At 39.6% G+C, this 14,006-nt stretch overlaps 1 protein-coding gene across 17 annotated transcripts in view; it reads right to left on the bottom strand.

Annotated features, from left to right (window-relative positions):
• Positions 1-14,006, bottom strand: part of camk2g2 (calcium/calmodulin-dependent protein kinase (CaM kinase) II gamma 2) — a 105,041-nt gene that overhangs the window by 10,647 nt on the left and 80,388 nt on the right. For 4 of the 17 annotated variants that reach the window (XM_086179661.1, XM_086179662.1, XM_086179667.1 and 1 more), the window contains exons 10-14: positions 11,873-11,995; positions 11,656-11,739; positions 11,493-11,535; positions 9,694-9,753; positions 5,485-5,525 (exon numbers count right to left, since the gene is read on the bottom strand). In XM_086179661.1, coding sequence (XP_086035787.1) covers positions 5,485-5,525; positions 9,694-9,753; positions 11,493-11,535; positions 11,656-11,739; positions 11,873-11,995 — 351 coding nt within the window. Of the gene's footprint in view, positions 1-1,643; positions 1,725-4,671; positions 4,705-5,484; positions 5,526-9,693; positions 9,754-11,492; positions 11,536-11,655; positions 11,740-11,872; positions 11,996-14,006 lie in introns of all 17 variants that reach the window. The other 13 variants (XM_086179669.1, XM_086179670.1, XM_086179672.1 and 10 more) reach the window with 5 other exon arrangements.

Genomic DNA, 14,006 nt, shown 5'->3' with positions numbered 1-14,006 from the left:
GATTTCAAACATTAAAAAAAATAAACCGTGACTCCGAATTTTATTTTTGGTATTGACTGATAAGGTATCTGGTGAAATTTGGTACCCAGCCCTACGACCAACAGCCTTTCGCAGGACTGTTGTTGCTGTACAAGTGTCCCCAAAATGCACGGAAATCAGTATCATAAATATAAAAAGAGTCAGGATCATGGAATCTTTGCCATCACTACCTTTCATCCTTCTGTTCATGGCGTGATTACACTTGGCGACCATGTTTGGGAGTTGTGTCCTAGTGTATTATCACTCCTCATCCTCAGCCTCGACCTCAATAGAAACATTTAGCACCAAGCAATTCAAGGGCTCCAAATACTGCACTGTTTGGAAAACAAGTTGACACATTTAGTCAGTCACTCCGCTTCCTCTGATCCCCATCAGCACTGGACGTGACATCCACTGAACATGTAGCCCATTCAGTGACACGTGGGATTGGAAAAACCTCTTCAGCAAGAGATGTTGAAGTCCAAAATCAGTGTTTTAATCTATAAACTACAGGGTGGTGGCCCTAAATTATGGAATATATCAACGCCTCCTGAAATAATGTATCTCCACTTTGAGGTCGGCTAGTTGACTGTCAACTGCTGATGTACAGATTACAGCAGTGATATGAAGTGTAGAGGACATTACATGGGTCTTATGTTGGTAATCTTAGGGTCGCCTCACACTCGGTGATCCAAGCGGGGCCAGGTGTGAATGCACCCTCAACAAAAGCATTGACATGAAGGCAGCAAAGACTGATTTTGTCAAACAATCTTTGTAGCTTGGCAAATTTACAGTTTTGAAATCACCCTTCCACAGTGGGACTGATTATCACCTTAATAAAGGACCTGATCATGCAATGGACTGTACTACTGCACTGACTGGAGAGAGGGGAGGCTCGACTAACTTACTGGTTTTTGACAGGTGCGTTTTATACATGGTAAATCCCATTTACATACATGAGCACAGATGGGCTGCATCTTCTTACATATTTTGGATATCTGCCCACTCAAGCTCCTGCTTTTCCCAGACGTCCATTTACATATAAAATAATGCAGTGCAATTTATAAAAAGGCTCTTTCGATGTAGTACAGGTTCTGTATTTGGGTTTTCCAGTTCTACTTTCACCTGAGAAGCCAATAACTGTGTCCTTCTTCAAAAGCAACCCATCAATAAAGGTCAGGTGGCACAATAGAACGCATAAAGGAGTCACCTGGATGTGGTTGAACACAACTTGATTGAAGTGTCTGCTTTTGGGCCACAAAATGAAAGTCATTTATCTAGCTGTCAGTGTGTGTGTATGTGTGTGTGTGTGTGTGCGTGTGTGTGTGTGTGTGTATCCAGGGGACATCTGGGTAAAACACAAGCTGGGAGACACTACAGGCACAAACCAATTCAATTTTAAATTCATCACATACACCACCAACATCAAAGTTTGTGTTCAAAACAGAAGGCAGATAGGCAGAAGATGGAAGGACGAGAGATGACAATTACAGAGAAGAAGGGATGTTACTTGGTGAAGGGGTGTAACCAAACAAAACAGATGAGGAGACAGAAACTAAACAGTAAAAAATAAAAGATGATGCCATGAGAAGCAGTGTGAGAGAAACCAAACAGAGATGATGTACCATTGGTGCTGAAGATGACATGCTGCTGTCTTTGGTGCTGCTGCTGCTTACTACACTGTTTTTACTGTTGTTCCCCTGCGACTGGGGCAAAGAAACACAACACAGAGTGACTCCCGCTGCTCATACTGGCTCGGAATCATCAACCAGTGTATGGGAGGGGATCTGAACTGGAAAGAGCCAATGCATGGCCAATAATATAACTAATTATGGCAACTGGCAGCTGTACTCCCGTATCATGCATGTTGCATCAAACAAAGTCTCTAATTCACAACAGGAAAAGGTCGACTCCAACTAAAAAAAGAGTGATCTTTTAGTTTCTATAATACAGCTGTGCATAGAGGGGCTCTAGCATCCTGACGTAAGCCTGCAATAACTTTTGCAGACTTTGCACAACATAAAAAAAGCAAAATGCAGAACAATTAATTAGCACATGCATTGTTTCCCAGCATTTTAATAAATACTTGAATCAACATGTGCTGGGATGAAAATTGGAGATTGATGGCCCATATCTGGCAGCACAATAACGGAAATACCTTTTAACAGAGTTTATATATTTGACGAATAATAGCACAAGTCTATGCGTGCAGTGAAAGGCCTTGATGAAAGGAAATTGTGCGTGTATGCATGGAGGTATGTACTGTTTTGATTTCCTGCGTTTACCTCAGGCAAAGTCAGCTGGAAGACAATATGGAAGTCCATTTCCTTGACTCATTACTGCAAAAGCCTAGTTCAGCTTATTATCTTGGAAAAAAGACCTGGTTCATCACTTACAATTTGCACTGAGTCATGATTATTTCCAAAGAAGCCTGACTTTTCAGTAAAGTGAGGTTATAATGCTGTCATCACTCAAGTTAATATGTCTAGCAAATTTTGAATCTGATGGAGAAAACCTTCCTAAAAAGCCTTGTGAGTCAATGAGAATTTTTTTTTTCAAAAATATCTTCCAATAATTACATTTTTGCCCCCTGCTGCACCAGCATGACGGATAATTGACATTGCTTATGTACAACTTAAACCCTGATCAAATTCAAAATGGACATTTTGTGGAGCTCTATAGGCGCACTCTCAAAGAATGGACGTGTCCATGAATTTGGACTTTATTTGAAGGAATCAGGAGTATTAATAAAATGTGAAGTATGTAATTTCTGTAATTCATCCAATAATAAACTGAACATGGAAAGAGTAATTGCAATAAATGGTCTATTACATAGTACAGTTTTAACTTTTAATGTGTTAGCACTCAAACATTTATAACTTTTAGTCCGTAGAAATCCGGAATAGTGATTCGGCTCCTTCGTAGAGGTGTATAAATAATAGCTAGAGATTAGGGACGGCAGATGTGATGTGAATGAGAAAACAATGTCTGACCTGGACTCTCTCCTCTGCCTCAGGGTAATTGGAGGGGAGGCAGAAAGAGGTTTTCTTTTTAAGTGCAAGACGGTATTCCTGAAAGTTCGTTAAGAGGTGTGGAGGAATAGATTACGGCAATTAAGGGTTGAGGACAAAGTGCTCGAGGTTTCCAGATGTTGCCCGACAACTCTTGACTGAATGTCCTGGAGTGACTTTAAAAGTATTTCTGGAACTGCGACTGCCTGCCCTGAACATCGTCTAGCAGGGAATTTAATGTAGAGTGTTAAAGTGTTAAAGAATTAAAGGTAGCAAAGACTATCTTTTTCATGTCATGAAAAATGAATTAAATCTAAGTAAATCCAAATATGCAGGTGATGGTTCATTTTGCTACATCCATATCGCTATATTGTATTTCAAATGGGCAGAATTTATTTATATCTGCAACAGGACGTTTGCTCTAATCCTCTTTTTCTTCTATACCGCCTCAACACTATGTGACAGGAACAAATGTTCCACTTTCACTATCTTTATCAGGTTAACTTGCAAATTCAGTGCTGTTAAAACACACGGCGATGAAAGAAACACTTAATAACAGATATAAGATCATATATTTTCAGTAATTAGTAAAGGATGTTGAAAAAGTCAGAAATATTCAAATTCTCAGAATAGTGTTCACTGACTCAAACGTCTTTTCATTCCTGTCAAAACTTAATCCTTTTGGTCCTGCTGAAGCGTTTAATGTGGTTCAGATTTGTTGAGATACTTACAGATAATTTGATCGCATAATCAGCGTCAATCAAATCTCAAGTTCATATGTATTTACGTCCCATTCAAATTTAAGGGGTTTCGAACAGTGACACTGGTGTGCAAAACAAAAAGAAAAATGAAAAGACGAAAGCAAACACATGCGGGCGCTGACGTGCAACACGTGTACGGAAGGGGAAAAAGAAAGGAAAAAATTACAGTACTGAATTCTAAAACATACAAACAAAAGAAGAAGAAAAAAAAACAGGTATTAAAAAACACAGAGCACAAGGAAGAACAAAAAAATAAGAAAAACCAACAAAATGAAAAGAAAATCACTGAGAAAAAAAATCTCAAAAACAAAAACTTTGGGTTTTCATAAAATAGCGTCTACTTTTATTTACTTGGCACACATTACTGTGGAGAAGAAGCGTTAATATCCTCAATCTGTCGTGCTTGAACTATTTCTATCTCAGCACTGGTGACATTCTGCAGGTGACCAAGACAGCGATTTTTAGCAAAAAAAGATGAAGAAAATCAATAAAGAAAGGCAGAAAACATATGCAGTAATAGAGACTGGGGAAAATCCAGTATACTGATGATGACAGTGACTCAGATGTGCCTCCGTCCTACCAGACTCAAGGAGGTTGCTAGGTTCCTGATCATATGAGCTTGTGCATGATCAGGAGTTGAAATGGCTCTCAGGGTGGGGGTGGGGGTGGGGGGGGATGCTGGATGGAGTTGGGGAATCCAACAAAAATTGGACAAAATGAAAACTGTCATATACGACACCTTAAGCATCTCTGCCCAGAAATTTTTTTTTTCTTTTTCTTAAAATTAAAGATAGAAGGGGAGGACCGAACACTGTAAAAAGACCCAGGAAGAATAAGAGAGACAAAGACTAAAAATGAACGACAACGACAGCTGATCTCACCATCAAACAAACACTTGAGCTGGACTTCCTTTTCTGACAGACAGCAATGGAAAGGAGGAGGGAAAAAAATAAAGGGTCATCGGGAAACAAGGGACTAATCAAAAATAGTGAAGCTCTGCCAGATTGATTCCAGAATGAAAGAAAAGCTTAAAAAAGAAAAAAAAAAAAAGGTTGCACAAGCTTTCAAGGAACTGAGATGACACAAAGCAACGCTAGGACGACGTGCCATTTAAAAGAGGAGAGGAAAAAAAAGATTCAAGTGAAAAAGGGATTTCAGTCACTTATCACATAAATCCTGAAAGATTCAAATCAATGGTTATGCAGTTTAGTTGAATAATGTTTTGTTGTTTAGTTATGGTTTTAGTTACTTTATGTAAATACATTTTGGCCCTTTTTGATCATGGCGCTTCACTGCATGCATTGACGCTGAATACAAGAAGGTAGCTTGAATCGCTGCGAATTGAAGAAGATGGTCTTTAAAAAAAAAAAGAACATCATTTGAAAAGGTTTTTTAATACGTCTTAGATTCACTTAACACCTCGAATAAAAGATGGGTCCCATTTTTAACGGCTAACACATAGAAATGTTCATCAGATCATCACTCCTTCCCCTAAAGCCACTAAAACTCTTTTACAACAGAGCTCAGAACTAGCAACTGAGCACCAAAGCACGATCCAACTTAACATACTGCTTTTCCAGATGTTCATCATATCCAAGAAACACGTTATTAGAGAGTAGTTAGGGTGACAGACCGAGAGGGAGGAACATACACGTTAAAGACAATAAAACCCTCGCTGGGGTCCGTGAACTTACCTTCACTCCATCCGACTTTTTGTTTAGTAAGGTTTTGCATGCTGGAAGAAAGAGAGAAACGATTGTAAGAAGTGGACACAGTCAAAGAAGTAACTGTCTGACCGATAACTCTTGAGTCGGCCTCACTCAAGAGAAGTCTTCCTACGTGCACCTGGTTTCTCATTTTCAAATAATTCAAAAACCGTCCGAACTCTAAGAGCATTCTTTGTGGCTGTGATTGAAATTTTGATGGAAAAAGTAAAATTCTCAAATTTTCAGTCGGATTCAAACTAGTTGGTATGTGATATGGAATTTTAGCTGGGATCCTCTGTTTTAACTCTCTTGTACCCCAGCTTCCAAATTCTAGAAAGTTAAAAGCTGGTCTGACCCCGGGCCTTGACCTGGGTCGGGGGTGAACCTGTGGTGCCTTTCATAATCGTAATGTAGTCAGAACACTTGCTGATAGTCAAGCTGACACTCACGGCACCAGCGTTGTCTGTATGCGTAGCTGTGTTTAGACCACGTGAAGGTCACGTGTGTAGAATGTTCTGGTTCGGTAGTACTGGGTGGTGTGCAGCATTATAAGTATGACTGTTTACAAATGTGGGAGAGATGTTCTGGGGGAGCTGACTCAACCTCACCTCACAGCGAACCTTGTACATCTGTCATGGACTTCCAGTAAAGCGGTCCAGTGTAAGCAAACTCTGAGTCCCAAGCCTGTTTCTTGTGTCTGACAAAAATTCCTTCATCTACAAAATTCCTTCCTTCACAGTGTGTATGATTACAATTTTGATAACTTTCTGCAGCCTTGGAGGAAGTTAGAGCCTTGTGTCATATCGATAAACTTGGTTTTTCCATGACACGTTTGTAACATCTATTCACTCGCTTGCACATTTGTATGGATGCGAATTTCTGTTAGGAATGGGAAAAAAATGGACGGAAGTTAAAAAATACGAACGCAAGATAAAGTACTAATGCTGCGTCAAAATTGGGACGTTCTTTGTTCAAATCATGACATAAAAAGTTCAAAGTCAAATTACAATTTGCTAATTCATACTTCATTCAACTCAAATTTCTACGCACGATGAAGAACATCTATTTCTTATTAATTCGCTCGCTGAAAAGGAGCTTCAACAAATTTGAGACACAACAGCGCTGATTCAAAAACATTAACAGTAAAAAGAGAGATATTTTTTAGATTTAGAAGCCCAACAATTTCCAAAATGCATTAAAAAAAATGCCACTTTAGGAACAGTTTAAAGGGTTTTGCTATTTTTTTTACAACTACAGTAAATATGATCAAAGTACTCACTGCAAATTTCAATCAGGGTTTTTGGACTATTAACTATCATTATTATACACGTAATTTTCACTTGACCAAATTTCCATATATTTCCAACAGACTCATGAGGTTCAGAGTTGAGGGATAATTATCCTTCTTTTTCAAGACTACTCGAGAGAAAATAAGCATGGGTGAATACAATGTCATGTGTGAAGGACTCGGTTCATTTCTAGCAATTCTAGCGTAAAATGTGCCAACAAAACCGCTAGAGCTGAAAATACTTTGTGAGGTAGAAAAAAGGTACAAAAATGAAACTTGACCTGAAGACCACAAATTATAACCAGTTATACTTGGTGAAACTATCATGTGCATGCATCTGACAGACCACCTGGTTACATAGAAATGACACCAACACACACAACCAACAGGAAACAAAATAAATATGCCAACATGCACACACATACATATCAAAACTTAAAAGTAAAAACACACAAATGCCTCCACTGGACTGTAAACACACTTAAAATAACGTCATGTTCCACTGATCCTCCCTTACCTTCCATTTAAAAGGGAGGAGGGAGGGCAATGAAGAAGAAAACAATGATGAATTTAATTTCTGCATCTTAATATCGAAACAGAAGCCAAAACTGAAAACTCCAGACAAAAAAATACTTTTTGGACTGTCAAAAGACGTTCCCCAATCATTTTCACAGAGGTGGTGGGATTCATGCAATGGTGGCGGCTTATCAACATGTCTGGCATGCAGCATTCACTTCAAAGTGCCCAAGAACGAACTGCCAAAAATGCTAACATTTGGTCTGTTTTCAGATTCAAGACCAAGTCTACACTGCATGTCACAAATACTCAATCGTACGCATCAGAACCAAGCGTAAAGAGAAGAACATCCCCAACAAATTACTGGTGCAGCATCCACTTCAATCGGACCATCATTCCTGCTTTTGCACACGCAGTTTGCTCTGTCATGTGATTGACCAACCACCAGGACAAGGCTCAGTATGCTTCAAAGCTTTGATGTGCTTACCGGGCACATCTGAAGGCAAAGTGTCGTGACGTGGATGCGATTCTATTTCTTTGTCGATCCAATGTTAAGAAAACTTCATAAATACTGTAAATTACTGTATATTATTTTTTTTATTATTATTATTATTATTCTTGTTACTACTGCTGCTACTATTATTATTATTATTATTATAACTATTGTTATATTTTGTACTATATTATATAATCATCATCATTATATCATCATTATTATTGTTATAATAATTATTATTGTTATAATAACAATTAAGAACAATTAATATTTTGATTATTCCTTTCACTGTGCACATGTAAATATGCATATATATATATATATATATATATATATATATATATATATATATATATATATATATACTGTATATATAGTCTGTGTTTCCTCTTCTTTGCTATTTTTAGTCTATTCTATGGTAACAGTGCTGTGAATGTTTGTTGAGGAGAGTGCAATTTTCCTGGCGGAACGTCCAAAAGGGATTAATAAAGTAGTCTGTCTGTCTGTCTGTCTGTCAAAAGAAACAAGAAGTTGAAACAGACATGTTTCCATCAACTGGTTCGGACGGAATGCACTGGGACATGCATCCATGCTTTCGTCAGTTTAACCAATGTTACGGGTGGCTGTAATAAACCGAGAAGAATAAGAAGGGATAGCAGAGACAAAACTAGTCATCCTGGCAATCTACCAGTCACAAAGGGGCGACGTCTTCAGGAAATGCTTCAGCTACTGTACTATGGTACCAGCATATACTGGCCCCGCACACTGGTACGGACAAAGTTTTCTAATTGACTTCTTTTTAAAAAGGAAAAACAAGACAACAAAAGCAAGTGCAAGAACTATTTTGTGAAACCGACGTCCTTTTTTTTTTTTTTTAACCTTGCCACTTCCATCCACTCCACCCCGTGGAACTTGCTCCCAATACATCTCCGCTAGGCCCCAACCCTGGAATCCTTTAAATCCTTGTTGAAGAGGCACTTGTTCTCCCAGGCCTTCGCCTGTTAATTTGTTGTCTTGTTGTTTTCCGTGTTACTGTTAAGCGTCCTTGGGTGTCGTGAAAGGCGCTATATAAATTGAAATTATTATAATTATTATTATCATTTACATCAACCGTTTCTTTTGTGATCATTCAATGATACCACCCAAGCTCTGCGTGTTTTGCTGCCTCGTGTCAGTTCCTGGATGATTGAGACACTCTTTGCGATATGTTTGAAGCATACTGACACCTTTCAGGACATTGTGCAGTCTGTTCATCCAGCTTCCCATGCAGGGTGGCATACTTTACGGTACGCTCATACACATGCGTGGCTGGCTGGTCGTGCCAGAGCCATGCAGAGGGAAGGTTGCAGTGAGCAAAGGCAGCCATCGACTGGGCATCAGCCAAGTTCTGTAGATTCTAACTTATGTACAAAAGAGGTTGAAGGCTAGAATGTCCATTTAGAAAAATAACATGGTTATGCTGCAGATGAATAGATATGGCAGCTGCACCAGTTGCTTTAATGTTTGGCTACCTGCAGCATTTGGAAAGAGGTCAGTAGGTCATGCTTAGTTAGTGAAATGGCTGTTTGTGTTTGACAGGAAATTTAATTGCTAGTTCTCAGAGGAGCTCAGTTCATTCGAGCACCCAGACACATAGCAGTACTGAGAAATCAAGAAATGTGCTTCGCTTGTGGTTTACATATGAGTGTGTGTGTGTGTGTGTGTATTTGTGTGTGGGTGTGCGCATGTCTGAGTGTGTGTCAGATGCCCCAGTGCAATGACCACCATTCTAATGTGGTCCTTCAGTGTGCAGGCAGCAGGCAGCAGGTGGGGAGGTTCAAGCAGCCCAGGCCACATGCCAACAGCCCGACTACAAAGTTGGCAGTGCCCGTCTCAACTCCCCCTCTAGCAGACGTACCTTCCTGTGCCATTGCGGCAGTGCTGGTGGTAGCAGCAGGGCTCGTGTGCTGCCGTCCCACTATTGGACAGAGAGGGATTCAATGGGGAAGTAGAGGTGGGACAAGAGCCTTTTATACAGCCATTGATAGCCATTGATTAGGTATGATACTATTTGGCCATGATGTGATACAATGGTGTGAATCTTTATATATTGATTCTATTCAAACAAGTGTTTGCAGCAACATCTTCCATCTCTCTTAGATCCTAAACCATCCTCCTTTGCAATTTATAGTTCGTCCACCTTTCAGGATGTGAGCAACAGAGACAAAAGAGTGTGTGTGTGTGTGTGTGTGTGTGTAGTGGTGCGGGGGGGGGGGGGGTCGTGTTATCCTGTGGCACAGGAAGCTGATAGCTACAATAGCAGTTCGCTCACACCCAAAAAATACACCCAACCAAAACGTACCCACGCACAAAAGCCCTGATCAGATCTGGTATCATGATCCGTCCTGAGCAATCACATCTGAGGGTGCATGTTCAAACTTGACATTAAAAACGGGTCTCCAGTAACCACTTGTGATTGGTTCTCACTATCCTGCTTTTTATAGATGCAAATAAATACACATGCACATTAAGTCAGTTTGCCAATTTTGATATTTTCGTGCAACATTGTTTTGTTATTAGAAGCAGCATGCTCAAATTGGGCAGACATGGTACATAGAATCCCTATCTGTTTGTTTGTTGATGTTTTTTTGTTGTTGTTATTGATTGAGACAACGACACGAGCCTTGTGTTTGAGCCAGAAATTCTAAGCAATAGAGGGAGAAATCACAATAATTTCAGACCAGGTCTGTTCCTTGGTGTGTTCCTGACAAACCACACCCCCCAAAACTTTTGACCCATCTGGAATATCTCTCATGCATTTCAAATGATCAGATGTCATGACAATGCACTGCTATTCACACTCTTAATCAGCGTCTTTCCACTTTCACAAAGAATATCAGAAGACGACTGCTATAGGAAATGTGGCAGTATGTGTTATATGTGCTCTGGACCACCTCCGAATGCGTGGAAGTGTGTTCAGGCCTGTAATCAAGGCTTTCCACTTGTGATGGGATCATATTGGATGGATGGATCTCAATACCAGATCTGAACAGGGTCTAAGAGCCCGCCTGTCCTCTGACTCAACAGTTCAAGCATGTGATCCCACTAATGATCAAAATAGTGTGCTGTCATCCTGAAGTCGACCCAATGTTTTTTTTCTTTTCCTCATGTCTTTAGTAGGTAAGAGATAGGTAAGATGAAAGAAACTGTGCGCCATAACTCATCATATATCCAAGGATGGATGCCTCAAGTTATCAGAGGTCGAGCCTGTCTGCCTCCTTTGGTCTAAATCAATCTGGACAAGCAGAAAGCAGTTGGCTGTAATCCATAGGAGCTGCTTCACTTACATGACAGTATTTAAACACAGGGACAACAGCATTAATGTATTAGCTTACTAGGCCATCATCCAGCCCACAAATTGGTCGCTCAATCAAAAGTGCACAGAGATCAAACTGCTTACTGGGAGGAAATCCCAGCCAAACCCCAGAGGTGTGAGATCAAAACTGCAGACAAAGCTGACAAGACAAAAGAATACCATGTTTGTTGAAGGAACTGAGAACAAGAGTAATATGAATCCTCCGGCATCCCATCAGGAAAAAGAGATAGATTAGGATTATACATTTTGTTCTGATGATATCTGTTCAAATATTCTCTTAATTGTTAGACTCTGTTGTCCTCTGCATGTTCAATAAATGTTTCCTCCTCAGTCATGCTCACCTGAAAAGTTCCTGGACACGAGCATCGTTGTCAGGATAGCCCCCTAAAGAGATATAAAAACTATTCAGATTTGACTCACATACAGTAAAATGTGTGTGTGTGTGTGTGTGTGTGTGTGTGTGTGTGTGCGTGTGTGCTTGTGAGGGATTGTGTCCACACTCACTTTAAGTTTCCTCCTAGCGTTGAACTTGCGCAGGCATTCCACTGTCTCTTGACGGTGCATCATGGAGGCCACAGTGGAGCGTTGCTGTATGCAAAAAAAAAAGAAAAAAGAAGGGGGGGGGTGACAATTTAATGTTCATTAGTTCAGGGTAACATGTCACTTGCTGGAAAGATTTATTTTAGTGTGACAACCAAAGACGAAGCAGAGTGTCACTCACGCAGACCCAGGGGTGCTTGAGAGCCTGGTCGGCAGTGATCCTTTTGGCGGGGTTAATCGTTAACATCTGATTGATCAGATTCTTGGCCTCGGGGGTCACTGTGTCCCACTCTGGAGATGGAAACTGGAAGTGGGAGGTTAGGGATGGAGAGATGTTAATCATGCTCATATCTTGCTTTCACTTGACACTTTGACAAAACAAAAGCGGAAGATCAGTTAATTACATTGCACCCAATATTGTTCTGTATTTTTCACCCCAGGTTTTGCTTTTATTCCAAAAATGCCAATGTTACCAAAGTTTTACACACCACGAGAATTTCAAGCATTATTTCTCCTGGCGTGCATTCGTCAACTACAAGCAGGTGTATTTAAGTGTGGTTCTACTCCTTGTTTATTTCATCATAACGCTATTAACGATTTATAAGACTTTGAATGTACTTTGGGAAGTTAGAGAAGTTAGCAGTCGATGTGGTAGCATTAAGCTCGCACATCTGGCCCTAAACTGGCAAGAGGTTAGGTGCTGCAGGGTCTAAAGCGCCTATAAAACTCCAGACTCGGGACACACATTCCAAATAAGCTGCATACATAGGGCAAAGATTGCTCCTATAACCAGGCTGATGTTGGTGTACAACAAGTATTTATCAGAAAATTAAGAAAAAAAAGGCTAAATTCCCCAAAACCAACCAACAAAAAATGCGTTTCCTGGATAACTGCTCCTTTGAATGGTTGTCTTCTTCGTCTTAGTTGTGAACGTAAGAGGTAAACTCAGTTCCTTGCAAGAATGTTTGAGTGATTGTTTCAGTGACGTTCTCTGATACTTGCCACCATCATCTTACAAGCTGTATAAAGTATCAGAAAAGTATTTTTAGTAAAAAACATTTGAAAAGTTGTGTTGCCGATTACTAACAAAAAGGTGAGACTAAAGGTATCTCCATGACACTTGTGAAACTCAAGAGGTGTGTACTGAAACAAGAGCTTGTTGCAGTCACTTCATATCAATACTCATATTATGCACATTTATTAGACGCGGTTGCTTCCAATTATGAAAATTATTCCGGCTAATAAATTCCTATCTCTCAAAGGATAATGACAAGATCTGATAAATAAACCCACTGCTCTCTTATGGCATCTCACTTGTATTTTTTTCTTCAGGACCGAAGATGGAATTTATCCAATATCAAGTAGCAAGTAATTAAAAGCTAAAATTAAATTTCAAAACGAGTAGCGTGACAGAGTTCCGGTGTTTGTTATTTGATGAGACATGAGACGTGTTTTCAGTAAAGGTGTCCTTCAGGGGCATCGCAAGGTGTTGGGTTTGTTTTCATCCCCCATTGATATAACATTCATGGAATAATATTTTGAAATAGGAAGCGATGTCATGTGTGTTATTAGCTATCAGGTATCATCCTTATGGAGCCGCACGCTGGTGAATGCTAAATCAGCCCGCAAATATTGGCCATATAAGTTAGGGTGTTGATTAAAGATGTGCTACTCAATATTTTCTCATTAATGATGTACTGTATCTTATTAACGAGGGTTTGGATTTACTTGCATCAGCAGCATGTTAGCTGCAGCAGGAAACTATTTCCCTCAAAAAAAGCTTAGATTTTATACGCCGCTGCTAGTTAGCGACTATCAGGTTGAAATGGCGTCATATTAAACATAGAGAGAACCCCTGGAGACCAGAACAAAGATAAGCAGAGAAGAAATGTGGCAGGTGACTCCACATATTTGTCCTGTCTGCTGGATGTGTATGTAATGATGGACGGCTAACAAATTTGTAAGCTAATAATACATCTTGTTCACTTTCAATTTATGTTTGTCCAGATATATAATATACAACTGCTACTGTGGTACACAATTTATAACTATTTCATTAAAAAAAAGGTTTAAAAGGTCTTTTTTGGTGTAATGGGTCATTTTCCCCACAGCACATTACGGAAATGGCATTGAAAAGACCATTATTATGTTGCAGTTAAAATGACCTTTGACCTTTTTAACATAAAAATGTTATTACATCATTATTGTGGCCAAATAATGTGTTTTGGACGATCAGCGTGAGCTTGACCTCTAGCTCTCAAAGTCTAATAGGTTTATCCTTGAATACCAGTGAATATTTGTTTTAAATTTGAGGA

Source organism: Aulostomus chinensis, chromosome 16 (genome assembly GCF_037954235.1).
Source record: "Aulostomus chinensis isolate RoL2024-O1b breed Wild chromosome 16, RoL_Achi_v1.0, whole genome shotgun sequence".
Taxonomy (NCBI): Eukaryota; Metazoa; Chordata; class Actinopteri; order Syngnathiformes; family Aulostomidae; genus Aulostomus; species Aulostomus chinensis.
The sequence above is the reverse complement of the archived record's forward strand: the minus strand, read 5'-3'. Positions and strand labels throughout refer to the sequence as shown.